Raw genomic sequence first — 23,057 nt, 5'->3', positions numbered from 1 at the left:
GAGAAATCACCAATGCTGCTCATTCACTGTTTTCTCCTGGCAGTACTGACTCTATTTCTCTGAGATTCTCAACATTTGAATTTAGTTCCCCCCTTTTTTTTTTTCCCTAAAGTACTGGGGATTGAACCCAGGGCCTCAAACATGTTAAGCAAATGCTCTACCATTGAACTCCACCTCTTGCTTCCAATATTATGATTTCAAAAGAGAAACAAGAGAATGACAGTTTTCCTAAGACCTACAGTTGGGCCATCCATTTGGGTGAAGTCTACCAGAAGTAGTTACTAAGAGGAAAACCAGGAGAGAAATGGGTGAGGATTCTCTTTTTCACAGTTCACCCACCATAGTTCATTCCCATAGCTGTCAAGCCCAATTAGCTTATATCCAGGTGAACTTATTGAAATGGATACACAGACAATGAATTTTACTCAATGGTTTGGCAAACTCTAAAAAAATCTCCCTCCCCTTTTTTTGGTGCCAGTAATGGGGCTGAAATTTAGGGCCAGAGTGCTATCCTTTAGCTCAAGGCTGGTGCTCTACCACTTGAGCCACGCCTCCAATTTCAGCTTTTTTGCTAGATTAATTGGCGATCAGAGTCTCTCAGGAGTGGTCTGCTTGAGGTTGGCTTTGAACCATGATCCTCACAGCTCAGTCAGTCTTCTGAATAGTTAGGATTACAGGCATGAGCCACAATTGGCTCAGCTCAAATTCTGAGAATCTGATTGAAAACTGACAATTCAAGGTTTTTGGGTACCTGCAGAGAAGAAAGATGTTTAATCTCTCTTGGGCTTCTCATTCTTCAACTAAATCTCTAAATATCAGCCATGCCATTCTTCAGGATTTCAAAGGCCACAGGGGCTCAAGGGGTGTGGGGTGTTATGTTATTAAAAGATAGGAACAAGGGATCTCTTTATGAAATTCTGAGAAAGGTATAAACAAGTCATCATTAATTGCACTTGGAGCCTTTCTAGGTTGATAATTAAAAGTTTTCAAAAATTCTTTTAAAGAGTTAATTAGGCCCCAAATCCTGAGTCAGACAACCCAAAATAGGAATCTCAGTTAACTCTTGATATTCAAGTATTGGTGGTCAGTAGTTCAAAACTGAACAATTAGGTAAACGATGCCTGAGCCGTTTCGTGTTTTGTGTTTTGTTTAGTTTGACACGATCAGGTTTGACGGAAAGAAACGGACTTCACTGTTTTCCCACACCTAGCAACAAAGCTGTGTAAGGGTGCACATTTTTCCTCTCGTGACCCTCAAGAGTCCACGCAAACCTCCCCAAACCTCGAACATCTTTCAGCAACTGCTATTGGGTGACAGGCGGAGGGACGTATCTGATTTGTGAAATTACTCAGCCACATGCACCCTCAGAGGGACAGGTTTGAGGACAAAGCAGTCTTTTCCTCTATCAGAAGACGATTGTTAACAAAGAAACGATAACCCCCCCTCCCCGCCACTCCCACCAAAAAAGAAAGAAAAAAAAGAAACTAGAAAAACCCAGGGGCCATTCCACATGAAGTTACTCTGATTTGGGCCGACATGGCTTCTCAGAAGAGCGCAGGCCAGGTAAATTCAGGGTGGCTGGCTTCTCGGGGTCTGGCAGGGTGAGAGTTTCTGGAGCCGACTTTTTCCGCGGCCGATCTTTGGGGACAGACAAGAATTCTGGGGCATCGGTGGAGAGAGGGGTGGAGGGCGCGCTGGACGGGGCGCTGCGCACCGAGGAAGGCAGCAGGGAGATGCTGGAGATGGAGATGGCAGGCGGGAACACGCCGATTTTCTTGTTGGTGGCTTCCTGAGTAGCTCGTTCGAATTCTCGCACTTGGTCCATTGTCATGTCTTCAGGAGAGACAGAGGGGTGGGGGGAGAAAAAAGCAGCAGTTACTGGCCAGAGGTGGATGGATTCATCTCTGAGCTTAACTTTTAAAGGGACTAGGGACACCCTAGCCTGGAAAATACTACAAGATGACACACTAGGGCTATTCCCTCCTTCCCCCATCCCCCATGGTTATTTTTGTGCCAAGACTAGAACTTGAACTCAGGGCCTTATGATCTTGTGTAGCTTTTCTACTCAAGGCTGGTGCTCTTCTCATGTGAACCATGGCTTCATTTCCAGCTTTTTGCTATTTGAAGAGTCTCATGGGCTTTACTGCCTGGACTGGCATTGAACTGGATCCTCAGATCTCAGTCTCTTTGAGTAGCTAGGATTCTAAGTGTAAGCCAGTGGTGTCTAATTTGCAATGTTTTTCTTAGGTGGGAAAGTAAAAGTGATATTTAAACACCACCATGCAACCATCCAGTGATCATTTCCTTTTCAAAGTCTATTTGTGGTGTGTATGTGTGTGCGTGTGTGTCCTAGGGCTTGAACTCAGGGCCTGGGAGGTGCTTCCCTGAGCTCTTTTGCTCAAGGCTAGCATTCTATCACTCACTCAATAGTGCCATTTCTGGCTCCCCCCCCCCCCCCCCCCTCGCTGGCTAATTAGAAATAAAAGGTTCAGACTTTCCTGCCTGGGCTGGCTTCAGACTATGATCCTTAGATCTCAGTCTCCTGGAGTGTAGCTAGGATTACAGGATGACCCACTAGCATCTGACCACTATTTGCTTTTTTTAGCTAACCAGCTCTTCTCTCAATAACAGCATCTCACTGTTTTTACTATTAGTGACTGCCAGTTTAACTGCTCCCGATAGCCTTTACATTTTTATTTACTGGGAACAAGGAAGCAGGTAACCAAATTATTAAAATAAGCACTGAGTAAAGTTCTGAGTAAAGTCTGATGTTTGTCACCCAAGGATTTCCCCATGTATCTTGCCTTTCAAGTGGTCCATTTTTCACCCCTCCCTTCATGTTTTTAGGTGTTGAAACTTCCTTAGGTGTGTGTGTGTGTGTGTGTGTGTGTGTATGCGTCAGTATTGGGACGTGAACACGGGGTCTTGTGCTCTCCCTTGGCTTTTTCATTCAAGACTGGTGCTCTACCATTTGAATCATTGTTTCTTTATTTTGTCAGTCGTGGAGCTTGAACTCTGGGCTTGAGTGCTGTCCCTCAGCTCTTCAGCTCAAGGGGAGTGCTCTACCACTTGAGCTATGGTGCCACTTCCGGTTTTCTGGTGGTTTATTGGAGATAAGAGTTTCATGGACTTCCCTGCCCGGGCTGGCTTTGAACCACGATCCTCACATCTCAGCCTCCTGAGTGGCTAGGATTATAGGCGTGAGCCACCGGCACCTGGCTTGAATCATTGTTTCACTGCTGGCCTTTTGGCAGTTAATTGGAGATATGAGTCTCACAGACTCTCCTGCCTAGGCTGGCTTCAAATCATAAGCCTCAGATCTCAGCCTCCTGAGTAGAAAGGATTACAGGCATTAGCCACTGGCCCAGCCTCCATCATTAGGTTTTATAATATTTAACACGTGAAAGAATTCCTTTAGATAATTTTTAAAATTCCCCCAAAAGGTAAGGATTTCACAAAGGAATTTTTTCTATGTTGATCCAAATTTCAGAATATGTTAAGAAAAAAAAATGTACCTGTGAACTTACCACTTTCAAAAAAAGACTAAGACTAGTAAAACTTAAGTTTTTGGGAAAAAGGCAAAGTTAAGACTCTAAGAAAACCTTCAATGAATTAAGCTCTAGATGTGTTTTTTGCTGTAAGAAATGGATAGCCTCTTTGAAAAATTACTTTCTGCAGTCTGCATACATGGTTATACCCAAAGCATCCAGCAGGGGGCAGAAATAATCCAAAGCACAACATTTTGCTTTTCCACTCCCAGTGTCTCTTTAAGTCTTCTTTTCAATCGAGGGGTTGCAAAACCCCTCGATTGAAAAGAAGGCTGTAATTTCCTTATTGCTGTGTTCACGAATGTTAATTTTGCACACGTCCAATCTGATTCATCCCAGTTCAGGTTGATGAGTGAAATTTCACTGTGCAACCATGTGGCTTTAATTTGGGATGCACAGCAGCTTCTTGGTTTTAATTGTTTCTCGTTATGATAGAGAAGAAAGACTGTGGAAAAAGAAACGATCCCCAATTTCACAGAACTCCAAAGAATAAGGAAAATGTCAAAAGCATTCCAAAGAACCATTTGTGGAACTTTGTGGGGGGGAGGGCGGGCACCGGTGGCATCTGTTAAAGTCATGGAACAATCATGACCAGTCGCCAGAGAATGCATGGTGTGTGTGTGTGTGTGTGTGTGTGTGTGTGTGTGTGTGTGAGATAGTCAAACTGAAAGAAAATCATGCAAATGGCCTTCTGCTATTTCTCAGGGACTTTTCTGCCTGGGCTGGTTTTGAACGTTGATCTTCAGATCTCAGCCTCCTAAGTAGCTAGGATGACAGGGATGAGCCACCAGCAGGCACACCCTCCTACAAACATTTTGTTTTTATCTTTTGAGCAGGGAGGGAGGAGAGGCATGTCTCAGGGATCAGGCTGGCCTCACATGCAGCTACTGCATGCAAGCAGGCAGGGAAAGGAAGACCTCCAGACCCCATGCGGCCTCAGAGACATTCAAGGTGCATGCATCCCACGGCAGCGCCACGTACTTGCAGGATACATTCCAAAGACATGCACTTAACACTTAGCTGAAAATTTCCAAAGTGCTACCAGGTCTTCCCAACCCTTAGCATCCAAAAGCCATCACTTGATTTTGTGTCACTACATTCTTTTTGAATTTTCTCTAAAATCACACAAAGTATCAGCTCATGGTTTCACAACTTTTTTTTTTTTTTTGTTGGTTGTGGGGCTTGAACTCTGGGACTGGGCGCTGTCCCTCAGCTCTTCAGCTCAAGGCCAATGCTCTACCACTTGAGCCACAGCGCCACTTTCAGTTTTCTGGAGACCAGAGTCTCATGGACTTTTCTGCCCGGGCTGGCTTTGAATTGCAATCCTTCAGATCTCAGCCTCCTGAGTAGCTAGGATTACAGGCATGAGCCACTGGCGCTTAAAAACAAAACACACAGAAAAAACAACAACAAAAACCCTAGTGATTATTCCAAAGCCTGGGCTCCTACATACAAGAACTCCAGCTGGGGCTGAAGATCCATAGAAATGATTTGTTGATTATGTTTTCCTCTGCTCATGGTATCTCCTCTTCATTCGCATAAATGATTGAGAGGTGACTCTGCTTTCAATGGTGGACTACATAGTACAGTCAGCTCTCTGCATCCACCGTGTGACTGACTCCGGAGAGACCCACGTCCTAGCTCATCACCCTTTCCCCGCCCAGTCTGTGAGCCTGCAGACTGCAGATTACCCTACCAGCTTACCCGGAGTCAAAAGGAACTGATTGGCTAACACAGCTATGGGAGAGAAAGCATTTTAACGCAAGTGGAAAGAAACCTAAAATAGCAGATCAGCCAGAAGCCCGCCCTTGAATGAATAAAGTGAGTGTTAAGTATGTTTTGAAAAGTTCCTGACATGTTGTTCTACTTTACATATGATATCCAGCTTTGCTCTTTTATGGTTGGTGAGAGTCATTTTTTTTTTCTTTCTGTACTAGTACCACAAAATGTCTCCATCTCTGTTCTGAGCTTTATAACGAGAGAGAGAGAGAGAGAGAGAGAGAGAGAGAGAGAGAGAGAGAGAGAGAGAGTGCACATCCAATTCAAGTAGCTTTAAAGAATCGATCTGTCTGGCAGAGACAGGACATAGGATTTGTCTAGACTCAGCTCAGCACCTTTATCAATGGCCTGTGGTGGGCACTGCCATGATTTCGTGGCAGGCTGGGAGGGAGCATTTGTGGTATTTCAGAGATCACTGCACTGTGTTTGTTTTGCAGGGGGTGGGCGACATGTTTGAATAATTCTACATACACTTGTTTGGGCATGATTCTCTATGTCATCCACAGTGGAGGAATGCGGATTGCAAACTTTTATGTTGGTTTGTTCATGCATGTTTTTCTCGTATTCCCGAACATCATCCATTGTCATATCTGAAAGAGGTCAAGACGTTGGCAACTTCCGTTATTCAAGACAGACTTTCAATGGGGGGGGAGGGGGCAGAGATTTAAGGGGAGCATGGTTGCTTAGCAGTGGCCAAAGAGGTTAGGGGGTGGGCAGAGAAAAAGAAAAAGCAGGGAACGGACTAACTTTATGAAGAATACATCATAAAGTTAGCTGAATCAGCCAAAGAGGGAGTGAGGGTAAGGAAGTTAAGTCAAAAGGAGACTTAGAACTGAGGACAGATTATTTAGCTGTGATTTCTGGTTGAACATGAGCTCAGTGGTAGAAGTATTAGCGTGTGGGCAGAGCATAGGCTGAGATCTACTAAAGCTTTCTTAGAAGATCCCTTTGGGGACAGAGGATCGGGTTTGTTTGAGCCAATACTTACCTTCAAAATACCTTTCTCAAAGGGCTGTGGAGTCTTTAATGCATTCAACGATAGGAAGGAAACGTGCATTACTACCACAGGAGACTGGATGCAAGGGAGGGATAAGTGAAACTTGAGGCAATTCTCACACAGACACGTGTTTTTGTTTTGTTCTTCCCCCTACAACACTGGGTGTCAGGGAGGGCAAGTCTACACGGAGAGCTTCAAGTCTAGCCTAACAGCTTGGTCATGGCTGACACTATTTCCACCCATGCTCATCTATAAATAAAATGTCACATGACATGCATTTTGGCCCCAGTCTGCAGTTTTTGTTTTTTTTTTTCCTTCAGTATTGCAGGATAATGATCCCTTAATCTGGCGGTTCTCAAGAAGAGAGTGTTGTGACATCCCCAGGAGTTCAAACTGCAGCCCTGCATCTATTCAGAGACACCCCCTCACCCCCAGCAAGGAATTGTTTGATTGACAGAATGATCGATCAAAATGTCAGCAATGATCAGGTTGAGAAACCTCATCTTATTCAAACTGATCAGAAAAATATAAACAAGGAAGCTGGGTGTGGGGGTACATGCCTTCAATCCCACCACTTAGGAGGCTGAGGTAAGAGGACTGGAAGTTCAAGTCCAGCCTGAGCTACCTAAATCTTGGGCTCAAAAACAAAGCCCCCAACCTACCCTCAAGGCAAACAAGGAACCCAGCTTGTCTTTAGTATGAGAATGTATAAAACAACAATTAGTTTCACTTTAAATGGTTCCTTCATTTTACTCCCCATCCCTTGAATCCACTCCAAATATATATATATATATTTGTGTGTGTGTGTTTGTCTCTGTGTGTGTGTACACCAGTCTGAGGCTGAACTCAGGGTCTGAGCAGTGTCCCTGAGCTTTTACATTCAAGGCTAGTGCTCTATCCCTTGAGCCACAGTTCCACTTTTGGCTTTTTTGGGGGGGATTAACTCGAGATAAGAGTCTCACGGACTTTAATGCTGGGGCTGGCTTTGAACTGTGATCCTCAAATCTCAGCCTCCTGTGAAGCAGGATTATAGGCGTGAGCCACTGACACCGAGCTCACTCCTTATACTGTTTTGTCAGCAATTTCCACAGATGAGCATTCTTCTATTGCTGTCATGGGAGGATTTAATGTCCTGTCTCTTTACAAAGAAAAGTATTCTGGGCACTTGCAAACTACCACTCTGATCTTTGCCTATACTGGGGCTTGAACTCTCCCTTAGCTTTTTTTTTGCTCAAGGATGGCATTCTACCATTTATTTTTACTTTAAGAACTCCAGCTCTACTTTTGGCTATTTACTGGTTAACTGGAAATAAGAATCTCACAGACTTTGCTGCTCAGGCTGGCTTTGAACCTCAATCTTCCAGTTTGCAGCCTCCTGCATAGCTAGGATTACAGGCAGGAGCTACCAATCCTGGCTCTTAGGATTTTCCCTTAGGTCTTTTCTGTATCCTGTGGTTTGATGTCTTTTTATATCAATCCATGTGTCATATGAGATTGGCTTCATTTTCCAAAGGGCAGACATGTCAGAGCTTATGATTTAATTCAATACGGTCTGGGGTTTAGATGGAATATAGGTCTACGCCCAGGCCTAGGTGATTCTATTGAGCTCATGATCCACTCTCGCCTGGGCACCATCCATCAAACACGCTGTCCCAATGCAGTATGAGAACAAAGAATGCTAAGCAGCAATCTGGCCAAGCAAAGAGCATGCTTTCATTTTTAGAGAACAGAGGTGAAGGAAAAGCAATAAAGAAATGCTACTTTATGCTTACCACCAACACATTGTAGTAAACAACAACAACAACACATTATGCAATGTAATCCCCTTAATTTCAACGGCTGGTTAACCAAACTTCTTAAGCATAGATACACAGAGCATGAAGATGAAGGTCACTTTTAACTAAAAGTTTAACATTTGTACAAGTTGAAATACATACCTTTCGACACTTCATTTAGAAAATCAAAACTAAAAGGGAACTTTTTTCTCTGCTCTAATGAACCCCAACAGAAATCATTCTTGGGTGTTAATTAGATCAAGCTTAACAGAGATAATTTAGCATGACCTCTAGGCTTTCAAAGATTCTATCACAATCTATCATGATGTATCAATTTTATGTTGTCAAAAAAACAAGGATGAATATTGCTGCCTTATTTATTTATTTTGTCTGAGACTGGTAGCTGACACTTTCACTCATTGGCTGGGACACTACCCACTGAGCCTCCAACTCTTGCCTTTTTCATAACAGTGAAAAATGGAAAGCTACTTGAGAGACTGATAGTATTACACAATTGTCAACAGTGAAGTTGAGGAATATTTACTACTACTATAGAAAGAGATTTTTGAATACTGTTGATAAAAATCTTAAAACAAAAAAATCAGACATATTACATAGTGTATTATCTACATTTAAAAAACAATGCAAGTAAATATTTCAAAATGCTCAGTGATTTTTTTTTTTTGGTAGAGATGGGCTTATAGAAAATGTTCATTCCCTTTCTGGTTTGTATATTGGTATTTCCTACATTTTCTATACAAAATAAAAAAAGAACATTATTTGCAAATCTATTCTTATGGGTCACAAGATGAATACCATTCATTTGGAATTGGCAAAGAGAAGATACACTTTTCTAGAATTTTTGGCCACTCTAGAAACATAATTGTTATATTTGATTGTTTTTCAGCAGTAGTGGAGTTTGAACTCAGGGTCTTGTGCCTTCTAAGGAAGCATTTTTTTTTTGGGGGTGGGAGGGTCCAGTCGTGGGGCCTGAACTCTGGGCCTGGGCACTGTCCCTCAGCTCTTCAGCTCAAGGCTAGCGCTCTACCCCTTGAGCCACAGCGCCACTTCCAGCTTTTTTCTTTTTGCTTATGTGGTGCTGAGGAATCAAACCCAGGGCCTCAGGCATGCAAGGCAAGCGCTCTACCACTGAGCTACCTTCCCAGCCCCTAAGGAAGCATTCTACTACTTGAACCATTCTTCCAGGTCTTTCTATTTTATTTTTCGAGCAAGCTTGTAGGGTTTTGTTTGGTGTTATTCATGATTGGTGGGGCTACTGCTACAATCTTGGTACTTATGCTTCCTATGTAGTTGGGACGAGATAACAGGTAAGCACCTAGCTTTTTTTTTTTTTTTAATTGAGATGGAGTCTCCATAATTTTTTCTCAGGCTGGTCTCAAGCTTTGATTCTCCCAATATCCACCTTCCAAATAGCTGCGATCATCTAGGTGTGAACCATGGAAACTTGCTGTTATTATTTTTCTCTCCGAAGGGTTGAACAAAGTTTCAGGCCTGGGTTTGTAGCTCAGCAGTAGAGCACTTGCCTAGAATGTGTGAAGGCCTTGTTCAATCTCCAGCTCCTCTTCCAAACAAACAAATACAAACAAGAAACAAAATGTTTACAAAATCTCTTCTTCTAAAAGGAAAACACAATCCCAATTAGACTGCATAAGAATGCATGTTTTTGGCTCAGCCATTTCTCAAACAGTTGATCATAATTTCTTTGGTCTGGGTGGATAGGAAAGGAAAATAGGATTGTGTAAATCCTGAATTCTCCCCACACACCATCAATGGAAATCATTTCTATATTCCTCGGGAGTGTATGGAACTCCTCAAGTGAAATGGACCCTGTCCAGCTCACCAGACCAAATGATGGGCATCTTGCTTTTGTTTTTTTGTCAGTTGTGGGGCTTGAACTCTGGGCCTGGGTACTGTCCTTGAGCTCTTCAGCTCAAGGCGAGCACTCTACCACTTGAGCCATTGCACCACTTCTGTTTTTCTGGTGGTTTATTGGAGATTAGAGTCGCACGGATTTTCCTGCCCGGGCTGCCTTTGAACCGCAGTCCTCAGATCCCAGCCTACTAAGTAGCTAGGATTATAGGTGGGAGCCACCAGTGCTTGGCACATCTTGCTTTTACAATGTATATAACCTTGAAAAACAAGAATGAATCAATGTTTAGGAAACCCCATCACGCGTACCCAATAATAGAAACTACTTTCAAAGATGATTCATTTTCATTACTGATTGATTTTCAATGGTCACAGTAACGTCCAGCAATTCAGGTTCAGTCTTGTTTGCTTGTAGCAAACAGATGTTTATATGTGTCAAACTTTTTTTTTGGTGGTGCCAGTCCTGGGGTGTGCACTAAGGTTCTGAGTGCTGTGTCTTAGTGTTTTTGCTCAAGGCTAGTGCTCTACCACTTGGGCCACAGCTTCACTCCTGGATTTTTTTTTGGGGGGGGGGGAAGGAGAGAAGTTAATTGGAGATAAGAGCCTCACAGACTTCCTGTCCTGGCTAGCATTGAACAGTGATCCTCAGATTTCAGTCTATGAGTGGTTAGGATTACAGGCATGAGCCACTAGTGCCTGACTCCTTGTCCTCAAGAGAACATTTGTTTCCTTCTCTTTCTTGTCCTCCTTCAGGTGAGGGTGAGCAGATCCTAATTTTGTACCCCAGGACATGAAGATACTGCAAGGGCTCTGCATGGAACCTTCTTCTCTGCTAGGTGACTGGGCCGGGATTAGAACCCCTGCCTTTGCCACCAGCTCAGCCTTAGCAAAGACACCTTGGTCCTAGGGGATCAATGAATTGAAACTTTTACAATTTCCCATGCTACTAACTGAAGAGCAAAACATACTTCAACTGTGTGAGTCCTACACTGCTTCAACCATCTTCTCCTTTCTAAAAACAGGATTTCTAACTATTATTTACTATTTTAGTCACTCAAAAGAATTCATGAATTATATTCCATAAAAGTAATCAAATAGGGGGGCTGGGAAGGTGGCTCAGTGGTAAAGCACTTGTCTTGCATGCCTGAGGCCCTGGGTTCGATTCCTCAGCACCACATAAGCAAAAAGAAAAAAGCTGGAAGTGGCGCTGTGGCTCAAGGGGTAGAGCGCTAGCCTTGAGCTGAAGAGCTGAGGGACAGAGCCCAGGCCCAGAGTTCAGGCCCCACGACTGGGACCCCCCCCCCAAAAAAAAGTAATCAAATAGTACTGACTTCCTCCACTAATCCTATTGCTTCTCTCCTAATGATAACACTGGTATGAAACCGAGACACATGTTGATGGGACTTACATGTATATTAACACATATAGTCTTTCTTCTTTACTCAGACATATATGGAATCATACTATCATTACTATGCTATATTTGCAAGTACTTTTGGTTTACTTTTTTCTCTTCCCTTCCCCTTCTTTCTTCCCTTCCTTCCTCTCTCCCTCTCCTTCCTTCCTCTCTTTCTTTCTCTCTCTTTCTTTTCTTTCTTTCTTTCTCTTATAGATGACCTGTTATTCACCCAGTTTCTTCATTCCCTCCCTCCCTCCCTTCCTTCTTCCCTTTCTGTGCCAGTACTAGGACTTAAACTCAGAGACTAATTGTCTTGTTTAGCTTTTTTTTTTTTTTTTTTGCTAGTCCTGGCGTTTGATCTCAGGGTATGAACACTATCTGTGAGCTTTTTTGCTCAGGGCTAGCACTCTACCACATGAGCCACAGCGCCACTTCTGGCTTTGTCTGTTTATGTGGTACTGAGGAATGGAACCCAGGGTTTTGTGCATGTAAGGCAAGGACTCTACTGCTAAGCTACATTCCCAGCTCCTTTAGCTTTTTTTCTCAAGGCTGGTCCTCTACCACTTGAGCCATGACTCCACTTTTGGCATTTTTCTGGTTAACTGGAGATAAAGACTCTCTTGAATTTGTTTGCCCAAGCTAGCTTTGAATTCAGCCTCCTGAGTAGCTAGGATTGCAAGTGTAAGCTACCAGTGTCTGGTACTTTTCCTACTAATGCAAACACACACACACACACACACACACACACACACACACACACACTCACACACACACACACTTCTATTCTTTATCAGCACATCTAAAACTCCCTTATTCTTTTTAATGGTTGTACATGAGATTCTTAATATGTACACATCCTGATTCCTTCGATCACAGTCCTGTAAATAAATATTTTAAACTGAAACTAATTTTTAATTTTTTTATAAACACCAATATAGTCTTGTAATAGCTTCATGCATATATTCATAAGCATGTGTCTTTTTTTTTTTTTTTGGTGCAGGTCCTGGGCTTGAACTCAAGGCCTGGACACTAGTGTTCTACCACTTGAGCCACAGCTCCACTTCTGGCTGTTTTTATGTTTATTTGGAGATACAAATCGCATAGATTTTTTTTCTTCCCTGGGCTGGCTTCAAACTGCAATCTCAGCTTTTTGGGTAGCGAGGATTACAGGCATGAACCAATGGTACCCTGCTGGGTCATTCCATAAAAATAAATTTCCGGAAGTGGAATGGTTGGGTGACAGGTTATCTGACTTGGCATTTTTATAGCATACTTTGTACTTTATCATCCTATACCCCATGGTAGATATTATTAACCTCAGATTCTTGCTATCAGATAGGCAAATGTAATATCTTCCTACTGTTTTCCTTGTTAGTGGTAATGAGTTTATTGGTCATTTGCATTTGTTCTATGATTTGCTATTCATTTTATTTCCTTTTTTGTATTTTGGAACTGAATTTTCAGTTTATGTGATTTTTTTTTTTTTTTTGGTGTCAGCTGTAGAGCCTGAACTCAGGGCCTGAGTACTGTCCCTGAGCTTCTTTTGCTCAAGGCTAGTACTCTACCACTTGAGCCACAGCGCCACTTCTGGCTTTTTCTGTTTTTATGTGGTACTGAGGAATCAAACCCAGGGCTTCATGCATGCTAGGCAAGCACTCTACCATTAAGCCACATGGCCAGCCCACTTTTAGCTATTTTGAAAATGGAGTCTCTCAGACTTTTCTGCCTTGGCTGGCCTCAAAGTATGATCCATTGAATATAGGCCTTTCAAGTGGCTACGATTATATACATGAGCCATCCGTGCTTGGCTGCCAGTTATTTTGCTTTTAAGGATGGAAAATTGATTTCATAGGAAGGGGAGGTAAGGTCAATATTTGGAAGGCCTTTTGGATACAAGTCATTTGCAGTTACTGAGCTACTATAAATGCTGGGAAACAAGCCATCAGCAAGCATGAATTGTTCCCTGAATTGTACTACGCAGCTGTGGAAGCGAAGATTTCGAAAAGGGAAATTTCATATGCAAAATTCAGTGCCCTGTTCACTGAGCCCCTGTACCTTACTTCCTCCTCCTCTTCCCCCTTTTCATGCTCCTTTTAAGTTTAGCAAGGATTTATTATCGTAAAGCAGGGAAAGGTCAGGGAACTAGGGAAGGTGAGCATCTCTTGCTCGTGCACCGGCAATGTGAGCGAAGAGGACTCAACATGCCGGTCTTGCTCAGCAGTGTTATCTGGGGATGCTACTTTCTCCTGCAAATGCCACCTTCCCATTTCTAGTCTTCAAAGCCAAAACAGAGGTTATTTCTTCTGATTTGAAGTCAAAATGAAAGTCTAGAGCAAGGCTTTGACTCAGGGCCGAGCCAGCAATTGTTAGTTAGATTGGATACTCTAGCTACAGCAAAATGGTGGCTCTCTCCTTTGGCAAGTGTCACTTATGAGCTCATCAAAGTGATTATAAGTCAATACAAAAAGCTAGGCCCCACTTCCTTCCTTCTTTTGTTCCTCCCTCTCTTCCTTCCTTTATTCCTCCCTCCCTCTTCCCCCCTCTTCCTTCCTTCACACACACACACACACACACACACACACACACACACACACACACACACACACACACACACACACACGTACGTAGTAAAACACTGCACAAGAGCCAGGCATTCAAGTTCATTTCAGAGACCCAGGTTGTTGGGCAACGCTGGCGTGGCAATCTCTACCAGCTAACACTAGCCTTGCAGGCCTATTTCTCCACCTGAGCAGGCTTCATTGGTTGGCAGGCCGGCTCCAGGGACTCCAGCTGATTTCCAAGTCACTTTCATGGTGCAGTGTCATCTATGCCAGCTAGAAGTCACCTTCCCACAGACTTTTTTAGGGGAAGCTTCAGATTTTCAAAGACATTGGTGAGGTCCCCCGGGTCACAGGTCCCTCTGGCTCCCTCAGCTTGCCTCTCTGAAAACACTGTCAGATTTGAGAAGCAAAATCATGCTTTTGTAAAGCCGGGCTGGCTATTTTTATCCACCACTCCTCTCTCCCCATCTTCTGAAATGTGTTATAGCTTCTCCGATTAGTGTTCTAGTCATGCACAAAGACCCAAGGCTCACAGATAAAGACCAATCAGGGCTTTGAAAGACCAACTCAACTCCTCCACACGGAAATGGCTCCACTTTACAATGAACACGAACAGAATCAAATCTGCTTAGGGAAGGACTTTCGTGGTAGGCAAATGTTCAGGAGAGATGCAAAAATGAACCCTTGGATAGGAAAGGATCCTGTCCTGTCCAGCGTCTCTTTTCTTGACTCATAATGACACTCTGAAGGTGGTGAGTCTAATTAAAGAGAAGCCAGGGCTGTCATGCATGGTGCGGACCGGTGCCCAGGGGGTGCACTGAACACAGAGCTGACATGAATGGGGCTAAAATTCAGCTCCAAATACACTGCCCAGTAGGGGACTCATGTTCTAATTCATCTATTTAAAGGGGAGTGTTTTATTGTAAGGGATCCAAGTTTAGCAGCTGTCCCTGAAGAAAACTATGATCTCCTGGTCTAACCCTTTGGGATAGAATGAGTTAAATTATCCATAAATTCCATTGTGGTTTATAACCTATACCATAAGAGTCTGTGGTTCTGAATCACCTCTAGGGTATCAGATTACCCTGGTAGACCAGATGGCTGGACCTAAATCCTCCAAAATTTCTGAGTCATTAGGTTTGGGGGTAGGGGGTCGCTCACCAGAATCTCTGCGCTAAGTGGTACCCAAGGGCCATTATTGGGACTTGAACTCAGGGCTTTGTGCTCTTATTTGGCTTTTCATTCAAGGCTAGCTTTCATTCTAGCTTTTTGCTGGTGAACTGCAGTTACGAGTCTTATGGACTTTTCTTCCTGGAGCTGGCTCTGAACTACCATCTTCAGATCTATAATCTGGGACTATATGTATGAGTCACCAGTGCCAGGCTGCCAAAGGCTTCTTCATTTTTTTTTTTTTTTAAGGCCCAAGACTGGGACTCAAACTTGATATCGGATGCTTTCATTCATTGGCTGGCACTCTACCAGCTGAGCCACACCTCCAACCCCAACAAAAGCTGCTTCTTCTTCTTTTTCTTTTTTGGTCAGTTGTGGGTCTTGAAATCTGGGCCTGGGCACTGTCGCTCAACTCTTCAGCTCAAGGTGAGTGCTCTACCACTTGAGCCACAGTGCCACTTCTGGTCTTCTGGTGGTTCATTGGAGATAAGAGGCTCAAGGACTTTCTTGCCTAAACTGGCTTTGAACTGTGATCCTCAGATTTCAGCCTCCTGAGTAGCTAGGATTACAGGCGTGAGCTACTGGTGCCTGGCTTAAAGACTTCTTTACACCTTAATGTGAGCCTCACTGAGCCTACACAAACCAAAGAAAAAGAAGCAACACCAACCAGGTGCCTGAATTGAAGGGGTCTCTGGGTGTGCTCGTGGCCTTGGTAACAGTCACTCATTTTCCTGGAAGACCCTCCATCCCCAGCTCGATCTTGCACACGAGGCTTGGGAGTCAGAGTGGCGGGGGCTGTTTCCATTCAGTGCATTTCCTGAGTGTCTGTGGCAGGCAATGAAGGAGCCACTGTGGTCTCCACTAACACCTCAGCTGGGCGGCCTGCAGCAGTTCACAAGAAATTGGGTGTGTGCTTCTCAGATCGGCCCACCAGTGAGTTAAAAGGTGGCTTGTTTTGCCTGGGGCTTTGGCTGTGGATCTAGAAAGTGGGGACCCACTGGGGTGGGGGGGGGGGAGGAACAGGGCTCTGATGATCTGCATCTATGAAAGCCCACATTCTTCCCCTCTGTCTTCCACTCAGACACACAAAGGATTTCTTGATCAACAGACTTCTTGGGCTGTTAACTGCCTTTCCCTCATCTACCCTAGGTAAATAGTTAGGTGTTTTTCTTAAAGATTTCCAGACGGGAGAGCTTGAATATCCTTTCAGTTATTATTCTAGCTTTGGGTTCCTGTACTAATTTGAGAATTTGGGCCTTATGCCTGCCTAGCATTCCATTTCCCTCTCCCCAATTGCTCCCCTCTCACTGAATTAAATGTCCTTAAGTCTCTTCCTTGTCCTTGGTTTGCAAAGAATCCCCTCCCCTCCTATTTTCTTTTTTTTTTTTTTTGGGACTGGTCGTGGGGCCTGAACTCTGGGCCTGGGCGCTGTCCCTCAGCTCTTCAGCTCAGGCTAGTGCTCTACCACTTGAGCCACAGCGCCACTTCCGGCTTTTTTTTCTTTTTGCTTATGTGGTGCTGAGGAATCGAACCCAGGGCCTCATGCATGCAAGGCAAGCACTCTACCACGGAGCCACCTTCCCAGCCCCTCCCCTCCTATTTTCTGTACAGGTCATTCACACACTGGAGACTCACCTACAATTATTTTTTTTTCCCCATTCCTCTATCAATATTTTGTTCTCTACAGCTACCTTTTTCCTGGAAAGTCCACAATGAAACCTATCCAAGTCTCTCTTGGTTGTTGTCATCTTCTTCCTTCTTCTCTCCTTCCTTCCTTCCTTCCTTCCTTCCTTCCTCCTCCTCTTCTTCTTGTTTTCCTGGTCCTGGGGCTTGAACTCAGGGCCTGAGCTCTGTCTCTGAGCCTCTCTGTAGTCAAAGCTAACACTCTATTACTTGAGCCACAGCACCACTTGCGGCTTTTCTGTGTATATGGAACTCAGGGCTCCATGCGTGCTAGGCAAGCGCTCTACCACTGAGCCACCTTCCCAGCCCTCTCTTGGTCTTTACAGTCACAGACTTCTGGCCCTCCAGATGATTGTCCCCTTGCCAAACTTCTGATCAGTTCAATTATGAATACTCTTCAAATCCCCTTTCGCTATTGCCTTGAGGTTGGCAACAGTGTGTGGACCTTGAGCTCTGAGATGACCAGGTTAGGAGGGGTCAGAAGCGGTTCACCTTTTTTTGGGGGTGGTGGGGTGGGGTGGTGGTAGCTATGCTCCTTTTGAGAATCTGAGAGGAGTTCCCAAGGGGGGTTACCACCCACAAAGATTTGCTTCGGGATGAGGGGAAGTAATTGCAGGAAGCTGCTTGTCCACCTGCCTCACTAACGACAAGACAAATAGATGGGTCTTTGGATATTTTCACCACAATTTGCTATATACGGCAACTTGCTACTCAACAGAGGGTGTGTTTGGACCAACCCAGGAAAATGCATGTACTCCTCAGAAGGTACAAGTCTGGGAAAACTCAACACAAAACAAGCCCATAGCTTACAGAACCACACCCGTCCAAATGTGGCTCAGAAGCAACAACATTTGTAACCATCACTGTCTTGGTCCATTCTGCCCCACGTATCCTGTTACTTTAAATGTGCTACCTTCGGCTAAGAAATGGGAGGGATGGGTGAAATGATGATGGAAAAGGTTCAAAATATGATTTAGGTTACACTCAGAACAAATGGGATGGGACTTGGGGGAGGGTCAAGGAGAAGGGTATTTCATTAGATAAATGATCTGAAAATCAGATGGAAGCTAAGTCACCCGTTGGGTGTGTTCATTTCTATTTATAGCCAAGGACACAGGTCATCTGCTGATGGGTTCTGGGAATACAAAGGACTCGTGCACACATCCACAGGGCTGAGCATCTGGGGAGGGCAGGCCATCCGTCACGGGATGAAGCAAACCTCATTTTCACAGAGTGACAAAGTGCAGAACTTCCTTAACTCTTCCCGTTTCATAACCAACAAGTCAGAACAATGGCTTCCAAAAGGCTTACTGGGGCACCTGCTCCTCTATGTGCCCTTGAATTTTTACCGAACCGGTAGCAATTGGTGAGGGATTGTTTCAAGTGTTCTCTGCCTCAAAGGACTGTTTTTCTTGACATGAGACAGCTTTGATCCTGAATTGGAGTTTGGGGATAAATTAGGATGGGTTTGAAATGCATCCAACAGAGAAAGAGAGGACCTTGCATATCAACTATATACAAGCATCAAACATACTGAGGCCTACTTTGTCAGTAGCTCTGAGGCTATTTTAGACCCAGCTTCTATAATTGTATCTCTATTATGTTCAGTGGACAGGGCCATTTCTAAGACAGGAAGCAGTAGCCTGCCTTTGTGCTTGGCCTTCTAGATGAACTGAAATCCCAAGCCAACACATTAGGAAATGGTTCTCCAAGTGACTTCAGGCAAGGTGACTTACCATACCACTCATCAACCCACGCGAAAGCCTGCCTGTGTCCAATCAGCAGAATGTCTCGGACAACCTAAAAAAGGAGAAAGAGGAGGTTGAAATAATACCATGTTCCAAGCCCAGCACCGGTGGCTCATGCCTGTAATTCTAGCTGCTCTGGAGGCTGAGATCTGAGGATCACTATTCAAAGCCAGCATGGGCAGGAAAGTCCATGAGACTCTTATCTCCAATGAATCACTTAAAAAGCCGGAAGTGGAAGGTGGTAGAGTGCTAGCCTTGAGGGGAAAAAAAATAAAAGCTCAGGGACAGAGCGCAGGCCCTGAGTCCAAGCTCTAGGACAGGCACAAAACAAACCAAAACAAACCCATGTTTCATTAAAACTCTGGGAAAAAAAGATGGCCCTCACTTCTGGGAACTTGGCAACTATGGGTTTCTCAATCGATATGTGGTGAAGCTGTCGGTTGAAATGTATTATATTATGCTTGTTCACCCCAGGCCTTTTCCACAACACCCATATAATTACAGATGTCAATGGCTTTGTCTCATTTGAGTTGGACTGGGGTTGGGCACTGTTAGCCTAACCTCCTCCATCTTAGGAGCCAATCCACCATTTTAGGCCTCGCACAGCCCTTCCCTAAGATCAGGTGACCCTTCCCAGAAATTAGATGACACAGCCTTTCCTCTAATGACAGAACCTCCCGGTCCTCATTAAAGCAGTTCTTGTCTGTGCAGCTACAACCATAAATCTTAGCAACGCCACAGTGGAATTCCTCACTCTCACATCCCCCATGAATCCAGCCCTATACAACTGTGCATGTAGTGTTGCCCAGCTGCTACCATCAGCCTGTGCGGTAGCCTGTCAGGTTACTGACATTAAACTCCTTTTTCTTTGTAACCATGTGTCGAGTGATTGTCTTGGGAAAGCCTTTCATGCACTAATGGCAACTATGTCTGGGTAAAATCATCTTAAGGTTTTTTTTTGTTTTTTTTTCCTTTTTGTGGTGGTATTGAGGCTTGAATTCAGGGCTTTGTACTTGCTTAGTAATTGAACCATATTTCTAGCCCTTTTAGGTGTGGCTATTTTTTAGATAGGGTCTTGCTATTTGCCCAAAAATGGGCTACTGAAGTCCTCCTATTTGTTTCTTGTAACAGGGATAATAAGCTTGCACCACAATGCTTAGCTTTTTTTTGATGAATTGAGGTCTTGTCAAAATGCGTGCGTGCGTGTGTGCGTGTGTGCGTGTGTGTGTGTGTATGTTGGACTGGCCTAGAACTACAGTCCTCCCAATATCAGCTTCCTATGTAGACAGGACTATCATACTCAGTTTTCTCCCTTTTTTGTCCAGGCTGGCTTTGACTTAAATCTTCCAGATCTCCATCTCCTGAGCAGCTAGGCCCCTGAGTCACTGGCCCCTGCTACCTTGAGATTTTTCTCTTTTAGGTCTTTAATTAGAACAGTGCCTACTTTTCATTTGTGGGAGGGTGTGTCTCATATTGGTGCCAGGAGGTCATAAATACTGGAAATTAGAAACGCCTCTCTGGGTAACAAGCTACTTCTAACATTCTTTCTTCTCAGATGAAATATCTTAAATATGGATTCAGGTTTTTAAAAGTCAATCAAGGTGTGGTATACAATATCCTTGTATGTATGACTTTCGTGTAATAGAAGGAGAAAAAGCAATTTACTCGTATATATGTACAAATATATAAAGACATATTTACATAGCTGGGTACTAGTGTCTTGCACTTGTACTCCTAGCTACTCAAGAGGCTGAGATATGAGCATTGTAGTTCAAACCCAGCTCAGGCAGGAAAGTCTATGAGACTCTTATCTCCAATTTAACCACCAGAAAATTGGAAGTGGAGTTGTGGCTCCAAGTGGTAGAGGGCTTGCCTTGAACACAAAAGGTCAGGGGTAGCACCCAGGCCTTGAGTTCAGGCACCATGATGACAAAAGTAAACAAACAATACATTAATAAGAAACAATTTACTCATACATATGAGTATATATATATACACACACACATATGTATGTATATACATATGTGTGTGTATATGTATATGTGTGTGTGTGTGTGTGTGTGTGTGTGTGTGTGTATATATATATATATATATATATATATGTATGTATGTATGTATGTTAGTTGTAGGGCTTGAACTCTGGACCTGGGCACTGTCCCTGAGTTCTTCAGTTCAAGTCTAGAGCTACAGCGCCACTTTTGGTTTTCTGGTGGTTTATTGGAGATTAGTCTTATGGACTTGCCTGCCCAGGCTGGCATTGAACTGCGATCCTCAGATTTCATCCTCCTGAGTAGCTAGGATTTACAGATATGAGCCACCGGTGCCCAGCATATATTTTTTATTTTTTGCCAGTCCTGGGCTTGAACTCAGGGCCTGGGCACTGTCCCTGGGTTTCTTTTTTTGCTCAAGGCTATCCCTCTACCACTTGAGCCACAGCTCCACTTCCAATTTTCTGGTGGTTAAATTGGAGATAAGAGTCTCAGATACTTTCCTGCCTAGGTTGGCTTTGAACCTAGAAATCCTCAGATTTCAGCCTCCCAAATGGATAGGATTATAGGCGTGAACTACTGGCACCTGGCTGGTAAATGGAGGATTTTAATTCAGTAAGTTTGCAGAAACCTAAGAAGCATATCTAATGAAGTGTTTATTCCTCTAGGCCTCTGGATATGTACGCAGGCTTTTAAGATTTGGAGGTAGGAAGCTCGGGTGAATAGAAACAGGAGCAGGCACCATGCATATTTGAGAGCTGAGCAAGTCAGACTCATGGAAATCTAAAGGAGAACTTCAAAGCCCAGTGGTGGTAAATCTACTCTATTACATTAAACACAACACAGCTGTCGCGGGAAACAAGACTCCAATAATGTGTTAATGGCTCGCTTTCCAACATTTTCTCCCCCTTCACTGTGAATAGATTCTTTACAAAACAAAACAACAACCAAAAAAACAAAGGTGTTCAGAGAAAGGCATTCTTGGCACTTAAACTCATGCAAATGCTATCCTCAGATCCCTATTAGCAACTCATGTGCCAGAGCAGGTGTGTTTGGGGGTGACAGTAACACCTCATTTCATTTGAAAATGGGCAAAGGAATACCGTGATACAGCATCATTCTCACTGGTAGTTTAAAAAAAAAACTCTCAAAACTACACAATCAAACCAGGAGTTGGTGGCTCCTGCCTGTAATCCTAGCTATTCAGAAGACTGAGATCTATGAAAGGGAATCTGTCTGTCTGTCTATCTATCTATCTATCAAATCTATGCTTGCTAGTCCTAAGACTTGAACTCAAGGCTAGTGCTCTGCCACTTTGAGCCACAGTGCCATTTCCAGACACGATAATAATAATAACTTTTTTTTGTGGGTCTCGGGGCTTGAACTCTGGGCCTGGGCGCTGTCCCTGAGCTCTTCAGCTCAAGGCTAGCGCTCTACCATTTGAGCCACAGCATCACTTCCGGTTTTCTGGTGGTTTATTGGAGATAAGAGTTCCACTGACTTTCCTGCCTGGGGTGGCTTTGAACTTCAATCCTCAGATCTCAGCCTCCTGAGTAGCTAGGATTACAGGCATGAGCCACCAGTGCCTGGCTTGATAATTTGAGTTGAGTTTCACAGAGTTGAGCCTGCCCAGGCTGCCTCTGAACCATGATCCTCAGATCTCAGCCTCTTGAGTAATTAGGATTAAAAGCACATAAATAGCACAGGGCTATTTATTTTATTTTATTTATTTTGCAAGTCCTGGGGCTTGAGCTCAGGGTCTAGGCACTGTCCCTGAGTTCTTTTTGCTCAAAGGCTAGCACTCTACTACTTGAGCCACAGCGCCATGTCTGGCTTTTTCTGTTTATGTGGTACTGAGGAATCAAACCCAGGGCTTCATGCATGCTAGGCAAGTACTCTACCACTGAGCCACATTCCCAGCATGGGCTATTTATTTTTATGAAAGTGACAAGCTATAAAAGGTCATACTCTATATCACATTTCCTATAGTTTTTAAGTCACAAGGAGAAGAGTCACCTTAGAAACCCTCAGAAAACTTAAATCATCCCCACGTAGGTTTCTGCTACAAAATGAATCTATTCTGACAAAAGTGAGTATGCAATTGAGATCTGTGTTTTGGGGCTCTTAATAATTCTTCAGTAACAGAGTTATTAAGTGAGCAGAAATGCTGAACTATGTGTCTCGAAGGGACGACTAGCAGTTCTTGTTCTAGCTTATGTTCACAAGATCCGAGTGAGTGAGAATCCCTGCCCCCCGCACTGCCCCCCCCCGCCCCCCCCAAGGAAAGAAGCTATCTGGGCCTCTTTCTAAGGCCAAAGTGAGCGGTACATTTTGAAAGCATCCCTTCCCAAATTACACTGACCTGGTCAGCGTGGAGGAGGTCACAGAATGAGAGCTAAAGTGTACCATGTCTATAACTAGTTTCTCAGGAGAAGATGGAACTCCAGGTGTAAATAAATACGCTCTCTCACCTAAGGTGTTTCCTAGCTAATTACCTGGCCGGGGCTCAGCACTTGGGC

At 43.9% G+C, this 23,057-nt stretch overlaps 1 protein-coding gene across 2 annotated transcripts in view; it reads right to left on the bottom strand.

The window, feature by feature from the left end:
* Positions 1-496: 496 nt before the first annotated feature.
* The window catches only part of Pitpnc1 (phosphatidylinositol transfer protein cytoplasmic 1), a 227,708-nt gene continuing 205,147 nt past the window's right edge, over positions 497-23,057 (bottom strand). Inside the window, exons 8-10 of one of the 2 annotated variants that reach the window (XM_042702684.1) lie at positions 18,539-18,602; positions 5,799-5,917; positions 497-1,833 (exon numbers count right to left, since the gene is read on the bottom strand). In XM_042702684.1, coding sequence (XP_042558618.1) covers positions 1,828-1,833; positions 5,799-5,917; positions 18,539-18,602 — 189 coding nt within the window. In that variant the 3' untranslated portion in view covers positions 497-1,827. The remainder of the gene's footprint in view (positions 1,834-5,798; positions 5,918-18,538; positions 18,603-23,057) is intronic. The other variant, XM_042702683.1, reaches the window with a different exon arrangement.

This window comes from Dipodomys spectabilis, unplaced genomic scaffold (genome assembly GCF_019054845.1).
Source record: "Dipodomys spectabilis isolate Male_0828 unplaced genomic scaffold, ASM1905484v1 ptg000329l, whole genome shotgun sequence".
NCBI classification, from domain to species: Eukaryota; Metazoa; Chordata; class Mammalia; order Rodentia; family Heteromyidae; genus Dipodomys; species Dipodomys spectabilis.
The sequence above is the reverse complement of the archived record's forward strand: the minus strand, read 5'-3'. Positions and strand labels throughout refer to the sequence as shown.